The sequence below is a fragment of the Lissotriton vulgaris genome, chromosome 12 (genome assembly GCF_964263255.1).
Source record: "Lissotriton vulgaris chromosome 12, aLisVul1.2, whole genome shotgun sequence".
In the NCBI taxonomy this organism is placed as follows: domain Eukaryota; kingdom Metazoa; phylum Chordata; class Amphibia; order Caudata; family Salamandridae; genus Lissotriton; species Lissotriton vulgaris.
In genome coordinates, this window is record NC_141700.1 from 488,240,328 (window position 1) to 488,260,907 (window position 20,580).

General features: G+C 47.0%; 1 protein-coding gene across 1 annotated transcript in view; it reads left to right on the plus strand.

Annotated features, from left to right (window-relative positions):
* Positions 1 to 20,580, plus strand: part of LOC147676819 (uncharacterized) — a 500,104-nt gene that overhangs the window by 376,607 nt on the left and 102,917 nt on the right. Inside the window, exon 5 of the mRNA XM_086945234.1 lies at positions 2,734 to 2,844. Within this exon, the coding sequence (XP_086801360.1) occupies positions 2,734 to 2,844 (111 nt within the window). The remainder of the gene's footprint in view (positions 1 to 2,733; positions 2,845 to 20,580) is intronic.

The following is a 20,580-nucleotide window of genomic DNA, read 5'->3' on the forward strand; positions in this document are numbered from 1 at the left end:
ACATGTTGAGACCTAAATAAGAAACATGGAGGAGACAAAATCATAATTTATCCTTTAAAACTTTTTGTCCCTTCTTATCCAGTTTAGTAAGATGCGATCGTCAAATTTCCATTGGTCTAATGCTGGGGTCTCAACCCTTTCTGTAATAAGAACTACTTATGTTCAATGAAAATTATCCTGAACTCCTGATATTGTTAGAGTTGTATTTGTGACCACATTAGAAAAGATTACATTAGTAACAACCATCTGCAAGATTACCAGAAGGGAGCATCTTAGTTCATCAGGCATGATGGATGTATGACATTACAACGCATGCTTTTACCACGCATGCTTTTACCACGCAAGTATTACAACGCATACCATTACAACGCATTGCACTTTGGGGTGCTGGATAGTGAATAGTATAATTTACTATTCCAACTCCCATCCCCATGGACACTAGGGAAGGTGTTGGATAGTAAATTAAACTATTCCTTATCCTAGAGTGCCTCCCAGTGTAATGCGTTGTAATGGTATTCGTTGTAATGCCTGCGTTGTAAAAGCACTGCGTGGTAAAAGTTGAGTCGTAAAGGATGTTCCCCGGCATGATTGCCAGCAGTAATGTAAAAAGTGCTTTGTCAAGGAATAGGGCCTCTAGGCTGGTAAACATAATCGCAATAGCTGTAATGCACATGGCACCAAGGTAATAGTAATAAACCTCTCCAACGTCACATGATTTATCACTGAGTTCTCAGATTTTAATATATTTTGGAAATTTATGAGATTGGAAAATACATTTTCATCTTGATTATATGCTTTTCAATTTTCGCATAAAGATATTTCAATTAATCAAAAGCTTCTAATGTTATGTGGCTGGGGTGCACACAGGCGAGCTACATCCAGGTAGCTAGAGAGCTACCAGTAGCTCATGAATTATTTGTTGGAGAAGCCTGGTCTAATAAATAAGAAGCAATCCAAAAAGCTTACATGTATTGATCATCCAGGGTGTTTGGAACCACACGTTCCTGTGGGAGTCTACATTGATCTGCACTTCGTGCGAGGCTGTAGCTTTCTGAAGATATATGACGCAGTCCACTTGTACCCCACTCGATAATAGAACACAACTGAAAGTAATTACACGGGGACAGAGAACAGAATAACATACTTGATCTCAAGTTGAATGAAAAATCACGAGTTGCTCTTTTGGGTTTGCAATACCGCATTCCTATCATTCTGTTGGACACCTATAGAGACTCCCACATTCAAATTATAGTCATTGAGAAACTTCTGAGTTACCCCTCTACGTGGTTCATGCCGGTGATACTGTTCCTTGGGAATCAAACAGTATTAATAGTTTTCAAGTGTCCCCTGTTCATGTGGGTTTTGACTGCCTGGAAGAGGTCCTGAGGAAGGTGGCTGTGGGCCGCCGAAACGCGCGTCGACCATAGTGTGGGGTCTCACACTCAGCTTTGAGACTCATAGTTGGCAGGGGTTTCCCTGCTGATTAATACCCAGATTCCTTTTTCAGACGTTTTGGATGTGTATGTAATGAGAGTATGAATGTGTTAGTCAGTTGAGATTGGTTGTGTGCCATCAGGGGCATATGTATAAATTGTTTTTTTCACAAATAGGTATTCTCACTCTATTTCCCTTTTTTTGTATGAACCATTAAATTAATTCTTGAAATGTTTATATTGTGATTACTTGTTTTTCATGAATTCTAAGTCAAATGAACATATATAAACTTGAAAGCAATGCTAAAAACAAAAAAGTATTTTTTTTTATATTTTTTGAATAAAATAAAAAGTCTGTTGTATATCTGTCACCTCCAACATAAACCATGTGATGCATACTTGTAATATAAAATTGTGGCCATTGAGGGAACTTTTTCTCCTGTTGGTCATCCAGGGAAGACAAGGATATTCATATCCTTTTTGAGATCTTCTTAAAAGATGGATGATGACTCTGTAAATCCCTGTGGGAGATGTCACCAGATCAGCTGGCTGCCCGGAAAAATGTGAATCGAAGAAAAAGGCACATCAAAGATGTACAACAGTAAACCATGCAGCGGTGACTGAAATGCAAAACAAAATAGTCACATGATTTGGTACACTTAGAAAATAATGGGCCTAATTTAGAGCTCGGAGGACGGATTACTCAAGCACAATGGTGATGGATATACCAAAGCTGAAATATAAATCCCTTAAAATAGATTAGGAGTTATATTTTGTCGGATGGGATATCCATCACCGCTGTGATGGAGTAACCCATTTGCCAAGATCTAAATGAGGCCCTGAGTATTATTACCACATTATTAGCTAGATGTATTAGATGCCCAAAACATTTATCCAACACCTTTTTAGAGATTATAGTGAGGTGTGAGCACAAGTCAAATTTCAGACCAAGCTCTACATTGTTAATTTTGACCAACGTGAAGGATGTTTACTACCAATACTTGTACCCGCACTAATAGCAGTTGATGTCACAATGTCATCATTTACTTGAAACACGAGAACACCACAGCACCTAGTCAAACATATTGTAGTATCCTCAAACAACAGCATGTGACTGCACCTCGGGTAATCTTGTTAAGTAGACTGACAGGGATCATTGTCTAAAAGGATTCTTATGTGATTAAGCTGGGATTGGCTTTGTCAAATGTGTGGATGAATATTGACATTTCAGAAATGCGAACTTTTGTTGGACTCTTGCTGGCATATAGTGTGTTTTATCTCTATTTCCGCTTTCCTCCAGGCTGCTCTGAACATGCTCACAAAGTGCCAGTCTTTGGGGTACAAATCAGATGGCATCCTGTGCACTGCCATCCATCCTGGCTGGGTCCAGACTGACCTCGGAGGGCCAGAGGTATGTAGAAATGTGTTTTTTCTGCAAGCTTGTGTACTGACGGGTGTCTGCTAAACTAAATGCACATATTGTTTCCTAGGTCATGCAATAAAGTTCCCATATCTTAAATATTACATTATATATGCCATCATCACCAGAGGTTCTCTGACCTACGGAGCTGACACAATGTGCGCTCCTTTGGAATGTGTAGACCTGAAGAGAGGCAGATCGGTTACAAGAAGCTGGATGTGCTTGTCAGAGTTTCTTCCTGGTATCTGTTTTATCAAGTTGCAGCAAGCAGATAGTGTTTTGCAGTTCATGTTGAATGTTCAAAGTATTCTGTTGATACACAGGGGGGGGTCACTGATCTACTGGACTCTAGCTGGTGACAAGGTGTCACTCATTCTCATGAGTGAATGTCCGAGCCAATCGTCCTTTGCTAAGACATCTAAGCATGTTACCACCAGGGGCGTGGACAAGATGAAGCAGACACAGCCTGAGAAGCTCCTCAGTGCACCCATCAAAGAACTGATAAATTCCCCTACCTATCCAGCCACTAAGAACAAGTACCATCCCCCTGCTCAGAGACAAGTACGGGGCCAGAGCGCAGTAGTATTCCGTAACAGAAACTACAGAATCAGAGTCCCATCAGGCACCAGAGACAAAGACGGAGCTGGGCATGTCCTGACAGCGGCTAGTTCAAACAGGCCGAGCGCTGCGGACAGGGCCGATCATGCTGACCCTCCTGCCGATGACGGGGGTGGTCACAATATGTCCCTGCAGGCCCCCGTCCCAGCTGGATGTGAGGTTGGTTCTCTGCGAGTGAGGCCCGGTGCTGGGGAGCAGCACCTGTGGCCTCATGTGATGGCGGCTCCTCCCACAGAGCCACAGGGAGAGAGTGGGGATTGCTGTGGTCACCGCATGGGTAGATTCACACACAAACGGAGTGAAGGAGACGAGAAGGAGGCGGGCCTTGAGGGACCCCGTGCCTGCATCCCTGCGTCGGGCCCTAACTGAAATCAGGGACTGGGCGGAGCCGTGGACCTCATCGGGTCGCTGGGCCCTCACAGGACTGTCGCCACAACCTGGATAGGTCAACCAACGGGGCGACTAATCAGGGACACATTGTCTTGGGCCGGCCCCGCTGGAAATCTCAGCACACAGTAGATTTAAAACTGATGGAAGCATTAAGTCCTCTCTCCTCCCCTATTACTAGGGGGGGTTTGGGTGGGGCAGCCGAGCATTGCGAGGTCTGCCCCGGGCAGATTTGGGAGGGGGAGGGGGCGAGCAGGGAGCAGCCATTTTGAGGCTTTGGGCTGCCTTAGAAGTAGCCCAAAGACAGCCCAATTTTTGAATTGTAGCCCAAAGATATATTGCGGAGGTTTGCCCTGACCTAGCCACCATTTTAGGTTCTGGTGACCTGGTGGCTGGGAGCGCTGTGGTTAGGTTTTTTTCTGCGGTCTTTGGCGATTGTTGTCGGTGCTTTGTTCGGCGTTTGGTGATTGTTTCCATTATAGCTGGAGAAGATGCGAGAGTCCTGGAGGCCATCCACCTGCTTAGCGAAGCAGGACGGATGGATTTATTGGTTGGCCCCCGGTGAGGCACGTCTGCCGGCGTGGCAGCGGCCATTTTGGCCTGCTCACCGCCATGCAAATCGGCACAATGGAAGGTGAGGTCCCAGGGCAGCGCGGATGCCGGGGCACGATCCGTGGCCCTGGGTGTAGAGCCGGTGGGCGTGGGAGGCGGAGTAGCAGGGAAGAAGGCACGGCAGGGGAGGGACGTCCGCAGCTCCCCGCCGCCTGTGCAAATGGCGGACGACCGTCCCTGTCCTTAGGGAGCGGTGGACCTGAGGAGAGGGGGCGGGGCACCGAAGCGGTCCGCACGGGCCTCTGAGCGGGAAGCCGGGGGCAAGGCCATGAGCCGTAGGGCGGGGGGAGGGGGAAGGGCGCCCCCACAGAGCGGGAGATTTAGGTTTTTGGCCGCCCGGAATACGGGGGCAGCTGTGTTGAGGCAGGCGGGGCCCCGCGAGATGCATGGGGCCGACAAGACCCCCGGAGGGAGACGGGGCCAAAGTCAGGAGAATTGGCAGGTGTAGGGAGGCGTGGGGGGCGCAGAGAGAGCCCATCTCCTCCCAGGAGTGGGCTGGTACAGGACAGGTCAAGGGGGAGGCAGGGGGCCGTGGGGGGCGAGCAATGAAGTACAGGGAGTGGTTTCAGTTGGGCACAGGTGGATGGGAGGGGCAGAGGTGTCCGCAGAGGAGCAGGGGGGGAACTGGGGGGGTGGGAGGGGGTGGAGATGGGGGAGGGGTCCGGGGGATATGGAGGCGGACAGGCAGTGGTTGGAGGATGTCCCCATTGTTGTTAGAGTCAGGCGACAGTGGGAGGGACTGGACGTTTTTGATTCCTGGGGGGACAGGTCAGGGAGGCACGGGGCCGGATGGGGGCAGGGTGTGGAGGAACAGGGAGGTGGCGGGCCCCTCGTGGCCGGGAGGGACTTCAGGTGTTGGTGGAGTGGAGGCAGGGGGGCAGTGGGAGGGCGGGACTGGGGTGTTGGGGGGGTTCTTCCGATGATAGGGGAGCGGGTTGTAGGGAGGTTGGCTTGGAGCAACGAGGAGGGTGGGGAAGCAGGAGGGAGGGTGGGGGTGCGAGGGTGGCAGGTGCGCGGGGGCAGACAGGAGTAATGGAGGAGGGGGGAGGTGCAGTTTGAGGGACCCAGCACAACAGACCTATTGTTTCTTTTGCAGGAGGACGTGTGCCGCGGGGTTCCTGAATTGGCAGGGCTGGGGACGGCCCATTGGTGCCAAGGTGAAGGGAGGGCTGAGCCTCCCGCGGCGTGCCCGGCACTGGCGTGGGATCCCGTCGCGGCCGGCAGAAGTAGGCCCGTGGTGGGATCGCCGACCCCTCCACCCACAGGGCCACTACGGCTTGGGGGGCAACACAGGAAGAGGAGCGCCGCATGGGATGCTTTTCCTGATTTGGGAAGGGGGCAGGATGTTTGTACTGTGTCAGGAAGGGTGCAGTCGGCGCCGCCGGCCGGCCGGGGTTATGTGAATAGCGGGGTACAGATAATTGAGGATGAGGATAGCTTGGAGGAAGGAGAGCTGCGGGATGGCGAGGGTGGTGGGGGGCCAAATAACTGTGTTGGCAGTGTTTTGCAGGTGTCACGGGGCCCGTGGGAGAGGACGGCCCAGACATCGTACTGGGAGGCGAGGACGGCAGCCCGGGATCAGAGAGTTGAAGAGCGGCGTGCGGCGTCCTTGGCATCAGGTAATCGAGTTGCGGCGGCGCGCATGGTTTCTGTGGGAGTGGGGGGGGAGATGGGGGGTGGGGGGATCGTCTGAGGAAGGGGAAGTATGTGGAGGATAAAGGAGTGGGCCCTGATGAAGGGGTGGGACCTGGTGAGAAAGCGCCAGAGGATGGCCTTGAGAAGGGGAGTGTGGGCCCCTTGGAGTCTGGGGGGAGGGCGTTGGGGACAGCGGACAAGGCGCAGCGATGGGGGCTGGCACAGCGGGTGATGGGGCGGCTGGGGACGGTCTGGCGAAACTTGAGAGTAAGGAACTTAAGATTAAACGGCTGCCATATATGGGGGTTGCGAAGCCGTTGGGTGCGCATTTGATGATGGCTACTAAGGAGCGCATCTGGAAGGGGGAGTATGTTGAGTTGCTAAAACTTTTATATCCGGAAGGAGGGCTCCAAGGAGGAGGAGTATGAGCTCCAGAAGAGGCCGAAGGTGCCTCTCACTATTGAGAACTGGACGGCGGCATTTTTAATATTCGCCAGTGTGTATTGCGAGAAGTTCCCCGAGTCGGTGTCTATGTTTAAATACATGGACGTCATTAGGAAGGCTCAGATCACGGAGGGCGGGTATGCATGGGTGCAGTACGACAAGGAATTCAGGGCCAGGATGGCGTGGGACCCCGAGGCGAAGTGGGGGGAGCTTGACTCCGACTTATGGCAGCACACGATGGGGCTGGGGTCAATACTCAGGCTTGGTCCACGGGGCCCTGTTGGGACTATAATAAGGGGGCGTGCGCTAGGGAACATTGCCAGTTTTGGCATGAATGCTAGGGCTGTGGGAAGTACGGGCACCCCTTGGTTAGATGCTGAGGTGCTTCGGGGCAGCAGCAGGGGGGTCAGCAGGGACAGGTTGGGGGTTTCTGGTCGGGGAATCCCCAGCAATCTGGAGGCGGTAGGGGGGTAAGGGGTCTGGGCCAAAGGGCTCGTACTCCAGTTAAGGTGGCTCGCTTGGTAGCGGCCCTGCAGGATTACCCGGACAGGGGGGCTGCGCATCGGTTACGGACCGGGTTTTTGGAAGGATTTCATATGGTTATGAGGGGCCACGGCTTCAGAGATGGGCTGACAATTTGAGGTCTGCCAGGGAACAACCGGAGGTGGTGCAGGGCAAACTGGATAAAGAAGTCAGTGAGGGCTGCATGGCGGGGCCCTTTGAAGACTAGCCGTTGGAGGATTTGATTGTGTCTCTAATTGGTGTAGTGCCAAAGAAGGAGGCGGGGCAGTTTTGCCTCATTCAACATTTGTCGTGGCCTGAAGGTGGCTCGGTAAATGATTACATTGATGAGCGGGAGACCACAGTGTCTTATTAGTCAGTTGACGCTGCCATGGCCTTGGTTGTGGCCGCGGGCGCAACAGCGAAAATGACAAAGTGCGACATCAAGTCTGCTTTCCGGCTGCTTCCGGTCCACCCAGACGATTGGGGCCTACTGGGGATCTAGTTTAGCGGCCGCTGATATGTGGACAAGGCATTGCCAATGGGCTGCTCGATGTTTGCTTGCTTTTTGAGTGTTTCAGCACGTTCCTGCAATGGTTTTTCATGGAACGGACGGGTCACCAAGGAGTAATTCACTACCTAGATGACTTTTTCTTCGTTGGGACCCCAGATTCCATGGACTGCCAGGTTGCGCTGGACAGGTTTCAGGAGCTCATGGAGGACTTGGGCGTGCCATTGGCCCTGGAGAAGACAGTGGGGTCAGGCATGGACTGTCGTTTTTGGGCATAGCGCTGGACTCGGGGGCGATGGAGGCCCGTTTACCAGCGGAAAAGAAGTAGCAGATGTTGGGGCTGCTGAAGGTCATGTTGGCACGGCACAAGGTCACGGTTTTGGAAATACAGGTGCTGTTGGGTCACCTCAATTTTGCTTGCAGAGTGGTGCGAGTGGGTCGGACCTTTTGTAGGAGGTTGGGCAGGGCCTTGGCGGGGCGGAGGCCTCCGCATCATCTCGTATGACTGTCTGCGGGCCTTCTTGAGGACTTGCGAATGTGGCAATTTTTTCTGCAGAATTTTAACGGGGTCCACATGCAGAGGGGGGGATGACCTGGTCTGGGATGTCCAGATTTTTTCGGACGCGGCAGGGAGCGAGGGTTTTGGGCTCTATTGGCAGGGGAGGTGGTGTGCGGAGAAGTGGCCCCGGAGTGGGCAGGGGGAGGGAGGAGCATCGCGTTTTTGGAGCTTTTCCCTTTGGTGGTGGCGGCCTCGCTGTGGGGGGAGGTGCTGGCCCACAGACGAGTGACCTTTCATGTGGCTAACATGGCGGTGGTACAGGTGGTGAATCGCCAGTCCACCAGGGATGAACAGGTGCTGAAACTGCTGAGTGTGTTTGTGTTGGGCTGCCTGCGCCATGACATTGCTTGTTGCGCGGTGCACGTGTCTGGGATCAATAATGACATAGCAGATGCTTTGTCTCGTTCGCAGTGAGGGAGATTCCGTGGGTTAGACAAGGACGCGGATCGAGACCCGACATGCATGCCTCCGCAACTGTGGTACGTAGGCAACACAGGATGTTCCAGCAGGTTCTAGGATCTTTGGCGGAGTCGACGAGAGCGATGTATGTGTCTGCATGGGGGGAGTTTGTGGCATCCGGGATGCGTTGGCTGTCTCCAGGACAAGGACGGCAGGAGGATGTTACACAATTTATCTTGTCGCTCATCGAGAAAGGGCTCACACGGGTCACCATAGCGGGCAAGCTGGCGGGGATTGCCTTCATGGGCAAACTCTTATGGGGTTGTGCCCCGACCGCAGGTGAGCTCGGGTCGAGGATGCTGGAAGGGTGGGCCCGGGACTGTGGGAAGCTTGGTCGGGTGCAGCACCCTTTATCGTGGGCTTTGTTGGGAAGGGTAGTGGGAGCCTTGCCTGTTGTTTGCCGGGATGCGGGTGAGGTTTGCTTGTTCACTACCTTAATGGCGTGGATGTTCGCGGGGGCTTTTCGGGTGTCTGAGTTGCTGAAGTCTAGAGGGGGTGCTGGGAAATTGTGATTGGAGGTTGTCTTTGGTGGGAAGGAGGTTAGCCTTTGGTTACGGAAGTCTAAAACAGATCAGAGGAGTGTCGACAGGTGGGTGTCGTTGGGGAAGGTGGCCTTGGGGGAGGTATGCCGAGTACGGTGGGGTTTGCAATTGCGGGCACGGGAGCCGATGGAAGGGGTGGTCTTTCAGCACGCAGATGGGCGGAAAGCTACAGTCTCGCAGCTGTTGGCTAAATTGCGGAAGACGTTGGCTCTGCTGGGGGTGGATGGGAGGAGCTATGGCACACATTCCTTTTGGATTGGCACAGCGTCGGAGGCGCACAGACGGGGATGGGGCCGAGGGGACATCATGTGCTTGGGCAGGTGGTTGTCCGATTGCTACAGGCGATACGTGCGCGGTGATGCTGACCAATATTAGCGCGGTTGTTTATGTGGACGGTGTACTTACTCTTGTTTCTTGTTTCAGGTTCCATGGCCGGTCCCCTCGCCCGTTACATGGCGGTGTGGATAGTAGGCCACTCCTTTTTGAAGCGGGCCCAGGTGCAAGCCCGGGTCAGTTACTTTGGGGAAAATTTAGGGTTTAATCCTGCACTTTTTAAAGTGTGTTGGTTTGGGAGAGGGGGTATGCATTGGAGAGAGTTGATGGGTACGCTTAACAGTTTGTTGGTAGCAGGTAGGTGTCTGGATGTGTTGGTTTTACACTTAGGTGAGAACGACATGGTTAGGGAGACGGGGTTGGTCTTGATGAGGGCCATGAAAAAAGATTTATAGGAAATTAAGAGGTGATGGTCGGGGTGTACGGTTGTTTGGACTGAGTTTGTTTCGCAGATGGTCTGGAGAGGGGCGGTGAAACCCCAGGCGGTGTATAAGGCCAGAAGGAAGGTCAATGTGGAGATGGTTCGTTATTGCAGGCACTCGGGGTTTTCACAGGTCTGGCATCGGGACATTCGTTACGATGCGCCGGAGTTGTTTCGGGGTGATGGGGTTCACCTGTCCCGCATGGGTATGGACCTTTATCTGTTAGAGTTACAAGAGGTTTTGTCCAGGTTTTTGGGTGTGCGCAGGGAGTGAGGAACCAAGGGTGAGGTGCATCGGGGAAATGGTTGCAGGGGACTGGAGGGGCAGGAACCGGTGGAGGCGGTGCAATCACCTACCCTTCCACTTTTTCCTGGGCGGCGGAGTTGTTTTTGAAGTTGGCCAAGTTTGGCTGGAGTTTGGTAGTTTATCGTTAAGTTTGGGTAGTTGGTGAACAGGAGCAGGGAAAGGTTAAGCAGTTTGGAAGTTTACAATAGAGGGTCGTTAGTTACAATTGCAGAAAAGCAGATAGGATTGTAGGTTTTGGGAGGGTAGGAGTTCTAATATTATGTGATAAGATTGTGCATTATTGAATGTATTGGAAGTTATGTATTGTATGTTTCAGGGTGTTTTTTTTTATCATGTGGGGATCGTAGGGGTGGGGGGAGGAAATGTCAAGGCGTCAGGTAATTCGATGTTTAGAGAGGTTTTAGTTTTGTAAGGTAAAGTGACAGTTTTAATAAAGTGTGATGTGCACCTGTTTCAATAAAGCGGCCGTTTACACACATAAATGGTTGTCGGTGTGGCTTTCCTCCTTCCTCCCTCCCAAAAGCATATGCCCCGGTGACAAAAGGGGAGAGGGGGACACCTAGTCAGGGACACCTGGGCTCTGCCACCCCACTCCAGAACTGCCATCGAGTGGCTATGAGGTAAGTAGAGCCGCTTGCAGGGGATAGCGGAGATCCTTAGTGATATCTCCCTAAAGAAATCTTTGTAAAAGCATAAGTAACCTTTCAGCTCACTCAGCAGAAGTCGTAACAGAAGAGGGGACTCTACCCACCAAAGGATATGCACCACAGGGCTGATGGAACCACCACAGGGCAGCTGTGGTGACGAAGAGTTAATACAGCCATTGTCAACATGTTCAGGTGTACTCCCATAGGTACCTAGACTGAACCCGAGCCCGTACATAAGAGCCACAACAGTGATGCGGATGCACGCAGGACTGCAGATACAGAGAGACGATCAGTGACGTTTCAGAAGTACGCAGTAGGAGGCCATTGCAGTGAACCATACTGGAATCTACTGACATGTACCTGGGGTGCCCCCTCTGGTGTACAGCCCAACCCCTTGATGCATGATGCCATGTAAACTGTAGTGCCACACTTGTGACATGTGAACATCATCTGTATCATCCAGTCACCTAGAAAGCATAACCATGGGAAAAAACAGGCCACAGAGAGGGGCACACCAAATGAAGATGAATCAATGCATGGCACAGGGAGGCAACTCTAAGTCGGATCCCCCACGTGAGACACCCTTAGGGGACCATTACTTTAAGCTCTCCTGCCCCAGTGCTGCTGATGGGGAGGCAGAGACCACATCTCCCGGCTCCCCATGCGAGGCCTGAAAGCCCAGCACCACTGCTCTGCTGCTGGAGAATCATAAATACATCTTATTTGTCCCGCAACGTGTGACCCTCACTTTGAGCTCTCCTGCACCTGTGCTGCTGGCGGGGAGGGAGATATCACATCTCCAGGCTCCCTCTGTGTGGCCCAGAGGCCCCTTCGTCATTGCTCTGCTGCTGAAGCACCATAAATACATCGGAGGTGTCCTGCAATGCAGGATCTTCACTTTGAGTTTTCCTGCACCTGTGCTTTGGGTTTTCTTGCACCTGTGCTGCTGATGGGGAGGGACAGGTGACATCTCCTGGCTCCCCCTGCATGGCCCGGATGCCTAACATCATAACCCTGCTGCTTGATCACCATAAATACATGGGATGTGTCCTACATTGCTTCACCCTCACTTTGAGCTTTCCTGCACCTGTGCTGCTGGCGGGGAGGGAGAGACCACATTGCCCTGCTTCCCCGGCGTGGCCTGGAGGCCCAACGTCATTGCCTTGCTACTGGAGTACCTAAATACATCAGAGATGTGCCGCAATGCAGGATCCTCACTTTGAGCTTTCCTGCACCTGTGCTGCTGACTGGGAGGGAGAGACCACATCTCCCGCCTCCCCCTCATGGCCCAACTTCGATGCCCTGCAGCTGGAGCACCATAAATACTTCGGAGGTGTCCGGCAATGCAGGACCCTCATGTTGAGCTTTTCTGCACCTTTGCTGCTGACGGGGAGGGAGAAACCACATCTCCCGCCTACCCCCTCATGGCCCAACTTCATTGCCCTGCTGCTGGAGCACCATAAATACATTTTAGGTGTATCGCAATGCAGGACCCTCACTATGAGTTTTCCTGCACCTGTGCTGCTGACCGGGAGGGGAAGACCACACCTCATTGCTCCCCCTGCGTGGCTCGGAGGCCCAACTTCATTACCCTGCAGCTGGAGCACCATAAATACATCTGAGGTGTCCCTCAATGCAGGACCTTCACGTTGAACTTTCTTACTTGCACCTGTGCTGCTGATGGGGGGGGGGTGGGGGGACGGACCGACCACATTTCCCGGCTCCCTGCTGCTGGGCCCAATCTCTTGGACTTTCATCAGCATGGTACTGTTTTTGCCTTTTATTTCACGGTATTTGCCACACTATTATAAGGGACAGTTATTTGTATAAGTTTGTCTGAAATTGCCAGTATGTGTTAAAAATTCCCCAAGATTATCCCATCTACCAGAAATGGGGAAGCGCAAGGCAGTAGTGCAAGCCCTGGGAATATCTAAGGCCAATAAAATAGTGTGGGAGATGGAAAAAAGTACCCTTGAGGAAATCAATCATTTGATTAAGGAAATAGAACTTTTTATATGCCATGACCAACCTCAACCAAGTATAATCTCGAAGGAAAGGAATCCTAAACCTAACCCTGTGAACTGCACAAGGCAATGGTTTCATCAGTAACAAAAGGGTTGGCAGGGTCAAAAACATATTTGGGTCGAAAGCATACTACTATTTAAACCTGTCAAACAAGACACCCAGCACAAAAGTCTAAGTCTAATAAAACCCAAAATAAAACCAATTCACCAAATGCTACAAAATCCTATCCTTTTCGCTCAAATGCGCTAAATTGGGGCTCTATCCAACTTGCCCCTCAAGCCATCTAATTTAGAAAAAGGGTCCATGAAAGATCTAAAACTGGAGTTCAAGGACTTAACTAAAGAGGTCAGAGCTCTCAAAGCAATGGTTAGCCCCCTATCTGAATCTCTTTACCTTGTACTAGCAGATACAGCACACATAAAGGATCAACTACACAATCCCTTAACAATGACATGCAACGAGTCGCACCCAGACAGACAGATTCCAAGAGCTATTGGTAAATCCCATGATTATCCTCGACAAGCAATAAGAATGGAACCAATTCATACATACAAAGGCCCAGCAAAACATCTAGCCCCGCAAAATTACAAATTAGTACGAACTCCTACACTAGGGCCCCAGTTTTTAGAGTGAGTTGACACTCGTAAGCACCCCTTAAGTACATCATCTCGACCAAATATGATGTACAAGATGACACAATTTTCAAAAGATTCAGTACAGGGGCCTAGACAAAAATGTTTAGTTTTTTTCATTCAATGTCCCCCAACTATCAATTAGCTTGATTAAAGAGGATGAAAGCTCATTGCTAAACAAATGCACCCAATGGATCAGATATGTAAGGGGTTGCAGATCAATCATCAGGGAAGATATAGGGGCATATTACCAAGCAATAGCGATAATTATCTCTATTGCTTGGTTAGAGACAAAAATTTACCGCAGCGCTGCGGCGATTTTTACCGCAAATAAACCTTGGTATTACCAAGGTTTAACGCAAATGCGGTAAAAATCGCCGCAAAGCATGAATATCGCTGAAAAGTCAGCGATATTCATGCATTAGCGAGCTAATGCTCTTAGCCATGTTATCCACCTCCCATTGGATAGCATGGCTAAGAACTGCTCAGGGCAGGTGTTAGCTTTTGGAGATATTCCCGCTTAGCGCGAATATCTCCAAAAGTTGGTAATAGGAGATAGCGATGTTAGCGACTGTTTTCAGTCTCTAACATCTTGGCACGCCCACTTTGCATCTCATTAGTGATAAATATCACTGACATGCAAAGTGGGGCCCAAGATGGTCGCTATCTCCTACTAGCTGTCGCTAACTGGTGTTAGGGGCAGCTAGGTAATAGGGAGATAATTTTATCTCCGCTTTCCTGGCTTTTAAAGCCAAAAAAGCGGAGATAAACCCGCTGGATAATATGCCCCATGGTTTCCTCAATTTGGTTCTGACTTGAAGTTTATTGCACTGACGCTTGCTTGGCTGTAGCGAACTAGCTGACAATCTAGTGGCATTTGATTTTCGGACTTCCTATTTAACAGATACAAACATCCGAATTAAACATAACCCCCCAGAACCTTCAATGGAATCTGTCACTCGAAAACCTCCCTCCTTTCGTCTAAAAGGTTCGCCCTTACATGAATTAGATTGATAGTCATAGAAGCCTCTCCATGAGCACCATCTGGATGTAGTCTCTGAATGTACTGAAGAGGGTACCGGCCAACAAACAATTTCACGTATTCTACATGAACCCCAGCTTTTCACCACCTACCTGAAACAAGGAAATCGCAAACATAGCTCAAGGGACACACATTACAGGGTCGATTTACTCCAATCTACGGTGACAACTCAGATCTCATTCATATCATGGAATATTACAGGACTGAGATCCAGGGGAACTTCATCGGACTGGAATAGCTTAATTGACACCCACGTCATTTGCATATTTCAGGAAACATGGTCTATAGACTCAATATTCTATCCATTTTACCTGAATTATTATATACCAGCAATTCAAGGTCAATTAGGCAGGCCATCAGGAGGGCTGACCATATGGGTTAAGCAAGATATAGGGCATAAGATTCAGGTTTTTTGTATAGATAGCCCAGACATGTTTGCTATTTGTATGCAGACTAGATATCAAGCCCATATTACCATTTTTAATGTATATGCTAGAGGAATAAAAGGTGGAAGAAGAACCAATACCATAGCATTATTGGACCAACTTATGGAAAGCAATCCAAACATTTTTCAATTAGTAATAGCAGGGGACTTTAATACAAACTTTTGAGCCCTTCGACAGCGAAGATTACAACTTAACAGAAGAGGAAAACACCCAATGGGACATCCCTAGTCTTGAAATTGTGCCTATTAAAAGATGGACAGATGCAACTATACAATTAAAAGCTCTATATGTATTGAAAGCGGGATTAGGGCAATAAATGGGAGATCTAATTCTGAAAGGCATGGGTCAAATATATGTAATAGTGGTCATTGCGCCAGTCGTATTGATTACTTATCAATAAATTTGGTACTGTGACATGCTCTTATCGACATGAAAGTAATGGCAAGAGTAGAAGGTGACCACAACCCTGTGTGTGAGAGGTCTTCAATGTAACCTAATGTAAGGCCACCATTGGCAGCTGCCTTATTGAGACACGAGAGGCCACAGGATAATGCTGGATTGCAAGAAATGGTCCAAAAAATAAAATACCCTTACTTCTCAGAGAGGACGGGCGCACAAATGGCAAACTTTCATTTTGCCTACGGTCCCTGCCAGACGCCCTGCGGGAGGAGCTACTGGCGCAGGAGCGCTACTTCAGGCGAGGATGCAGTGTGCGGAGCGGGGGACTTTTCCTTTTCTTATCCTGACACTGGTCGGTGTGCACTTTGTTGTAGGTCCCTGCCAGACGCCCTGCGGGAGGAGCTACTGGCGCAGGAGCGCTACTTCAGGCGAGGACGCAGTCGGCAGAGCAGGAGACTTTTCCTTTGCGTATCCTGACACTGGTCGGTGTGCACGTTGTTGTAGGTCCTTGCCAGACGCCCTGCAGGAGGAGCTACTGGCACAGGAGCGCTACTTCAGCCCAGGACGCAGCCGCTACTCGGTACGCAATCGGGACGCATAGCGGGCCAAGACCGGGCCAAGACAGGCCCGTCTGAGTCCGTCAGAGGCAGGAGGAGGCTGGGCTGGGCCTTCCTCTTGACATTTTACATTAAATCATTGTGGTGGTGAGCCTTAACAGCTCTTATTAATATTATTATTCGTGTATAACAAGACATTGTTGGGGTATTGCCTGTGTGGATAGGACTAGTTGTCTTACTCCATTATTCCCCTTGGTGTAGCAGATACGGCAATGGCTAAAAGAAAGTCGCTCACGGGGAAAGGGGTGGTGGGCACCTTAGACGCTTTCCGGAATAGAGCAGAGTCAGCTTTAATGCACATGATTGCCTTAACGGAGCGTAGGCTTTCCCTTGATCCCTTGGGCACAGGGACAACAATTTCTTTGTATGTTCAGGAAGTAGGTCCATCTATAACCCCTATTGTTATATCTCCTGTTCCTGCCCTTCCACTAATGGTAGTTCCATCCCAAGATCCCGTTTATTCTAATAAAGAGGGTGCCAGACCAAAGGTTATCACCAGGGCTCAAAAAGCTAAAAGTACACGTTCAGCCCAAATGAAACCTCTGGGAAAGAAAAGAAAATCAGTGAACAGTCTCGGCCTCCCCAACAAAAGACAGATTACTGGTATGGGTCACCATAATCTCTCCGAGCTGTTCTGGCGGAAGCGGGAAGCAAGGATTTTGGGCGAAAATTGGAGGACATAGTAAGGGTGGCCACGTCTCCCCTGATGGCGTCACTAACTAACTTGGAGAAAAGATTGATCACTTTGGAAATATTGTGTACAGTCATGGCATTACCAAATTCACATCTGGGCTCAACTCCCCCTTTGGTACCATCCACTGCCTTGGTAGTCCCTTCAAGCACTATTGATCAGTGTAGAGCCCCTGGGTTTTCGCTATGTCCAGGAAATCCCCCTAGTGTTATTGTTTCCTCAGCTATAAGTGGAAAACCTGCTGAGAACACACTTTTGCAGCTCCCTGCTGGTGGGTCGGTCCCTCCACATATGAATTGCAATAAGGGCCAGCAACAGGGGTCACTGATTCCTGAATATGCCACATCTAATTCTGATTGTCCCGTATCAAGTAAGGAGCTAGCTAATCAACCTAGGATGGCCCAAGTGCAACAGAGGGCAGATAGAGGGAGTCTTAGTGCTCCAGGTACATTCCACTTGCTGCCAGAAGCTAATCCACTAACAGTAGTCTTAGTAAATGTTCCCATGTTACTTCAAGGGGAGTTTGAGCATTGGTCAACTTTGCGCAACAGATCTCTTAATTTTTTATCTGGGAAGACGGGCACGTCAAATGAGTTTTTTTCCAACTTTAAGATGGCCTGTAGGATAGATTGGGTGGGTGGCTCAGTAAAATCACTGGAGGGGGGCTGTGTTGTTCTTTCTTTTGCTTCACCACTGCTTGTTCGCACAATTCTTAGTAGGGTGGCTTTTTTGCCAATAAAGTCCCAGGAGGTCAATGTAGTACCTTTGTTTTTTTTTTTACCAGACTGATAGAGCTCAACAATCATGTGTAAGGGTTCCTGATGGTACTTTGTCATATCCTGGATATTCAATACCAGTTAGCAATTTTTATGAGCCACTTTGTAATTTAGATGCGGTTGACTGACTCTTTACTCCCACCCCTACCCAGTGCGATATTACGGTGGTCACTAGGTACAACTCCCGTTTGGGACCTTTTGAGGGGCAAATTGATAGCTTGGTGATTCATCCCGAAGGGTAAGTAGACGTAATATCGAAATTTAAATATCGATGTGACAGAATATCGATGGTAATATATATCGAAATATTTAATATCGATAACAAAAATATCGTTAGTAGTATGTGTGTTTAAATATCGAAAGTAAAAATATCAAATGATAAAATATCGTTGTGTTAAAATATCGATATTGTGTAGTTTTTAGTAATATGTGTATATTTATGTTTTTAATTTTCGTTTGTATTCTAAATTAGTAATTTTAATGTGTTAATACATTTTAATAATTTTATGTTTGTTTAAAAATCATATATAACTTTAGGTGCGGGATGTTGGGTTTATAGGGGATGAGGGTGGGGAGTGTTTTAAAAATGTATATTTAAATTTTAAAAAATTTAGAAAATTATAAAAAAATTAAATAATAATTAAAATAATTGTAATTTAAAAACAAATTTGAATGAGTTGTAGTGTTTATAGTGGATAATGTTAGTTCTTTTTGTAAAAGTTAATTTTTTAGGATAATATTTTAAAAATAAAAATAGAAAATTCTAAAAAATTTAATTTGAGAATTTTATTTTCATTTAGGATTGAGTTGTCATGTATAAGGTGTATAAGGGTTGTATTTCTTTGTAAAAAGTACATACTATGGGAACAATTCTAATAATTTAAAATTTATAAATACAAAAAAAATTAATTTAACATTTCGAAATACATTTTTTAAATTTAGGATTGAGTTGTAGGGTTTATAGTGTATAAGGGTTGTGTTTGTTTGTAAAAAGTACTTACTATAGGAACAATTTTAATAATTTGAAATATTTGAATACAGTAAAATAATTTAAAATTTTACAATTTAAAATAAATTATTTAAATTTAGGATTGAGTTGTAGTGTTTATAGTGGTTAAGGTTTGTGTTTGTAATGAAAAAGTCTATATTAAAGGAAAAAATGTAATGTTTTTAAAATTTTTTAAATTATTTTGAATAATAATTTAACATTTAAAAATAACAATTGTTTTAAAAAAAGGAATATTTTATTTTATTATATTATTTAATTTTATAATTTGTATTTATTTTTATTATTATTCTTTTATTTTTGTCCAGCACTTTCTCTAAATTATTGTAGAATGGTGTGGGAATAGTAAATTATATTTAATTAGTGTCTAGCACCTACCCCAAATTAATGTAGACTGGAGTGGGAATCGTAAATTATATGTAATTAGTGTCCAGCACCTACCCCAATTTATTGTAGAATGGAGTGGGAATAGTAAATTATATTTAATTAGTATCCAGCACCTACCCCAAATTAATGTAGACCGGAGTGGGAATAGTAAATTATATGTAATTAGTGTCCAGCACCTACCCCAATTTGATCTAGACTGGAGTGGGAATAGTAAATTATATTTAATTAGTGTACAGCACCTACCCCAAATTAATGTAGACTGGAGTGGGAATATTAAATTATATGTAATTAGTGTCCAGCACATACCCTAAATTAATGTAGATTGGATTGGGAATAGTAAATTATATGTAATTAGTGTTCAGCACCTACCCCAAATAATGTAGATTGAGTGGGAATAGTAAATTATATTTAATTAGTGTTCAGCACCTACCCCAAATTAATGTACATTGGAGTGGGAATAGTAAAGTATATGTAATTAGTGTCCAGCACATACCTTAAATTAATGTAGACTGGTGTGGGAATAGTAAATTATATGTAATTAGTGTCCAGCACCTACCCCAATTTATTGTAGACTGGAGTGGGAATAGTAAATTATATTTAATTAGTGTCCACCATCTACCCCAAATTAATGTAGATTGGAGTGGGAATAGTAAAGTATATGTAATTAGTGTCCAGCACATACCTTAAATTAATGTAGACTGGAGTGGGAATAGTAAATTATATTTAATTAGTGTCCAGCACATACCCTAAATTAATGTAGACTGGAGTGGGAATAGTACATTATATTTAATTAGTGTCCAGTACCTACCCCAAATTAACGTAGATTGGAGTGGGAATAGTCAATTATATTTAATTAGTGTCCAGCACCTACCCCAAATTAATGTAGACTGGAGTGGGAATAGTAAATTATATGTAATTAGTGTCCAGCACCTACCCCAAATTAATGTAGACTGGAGTGGGAATAGTAAATTACATGTAATTAGTGTCCAGCACCTACCTCAATTTAATGTAGACTGGAGTGGGAATAGTAAATTATATTTAATTAGTGTCCAGCACCTACCCCAAAATTAATGTAGACTGGAGTGGGAATAGTAAATCATATGCAATTAGTGTCCAGCACCTACCCCATATTAATGTAGACTGGAGTGGGAATAGTAAATTATATTTAATTAGTGTCCAGCACCTACCCCAAATTAATGTAGACTGGAGTGGGAATAGTACATTATATGTAATTAGTGTCCAGCACCTACCCCAATTTGATGTAGACTGGAGTGGGAATAGTAAATTATGTTTAATTAGTGTACAGAACCTACCCCAAATTAATGTAGATTGGAGTGGGAATAGTAAATTATATTTAATTAGTGTCCAGTACCTACCCCAAATTAATGTAGACTGGAGTGGGAATAGTAAATTATATTTAATTAGTGTCCTGCACCTACCCCAAATTTTTGTAGATTGGAGTGGGAATAGTAAATTATATTTAATTAGTGTCCAGCACCTACCCCATATTAATGTAGACTGGAGTGGGAATAGTAAATTATATTTAATTAGTGTCCAGCACCTACCCCAAATTAATGTAGACTGGAGTGGGAATAGTACATTATATGTAATTAGTGTCCAGCACCTACCCCAATTTGATGTAGACTGGAGTGGGAATAGTAAATTATGTTTAATTAGTGTACAGAACCTACCCCAAATTTTTGTAGATTGGAGTGGGAATAGTAAATTAT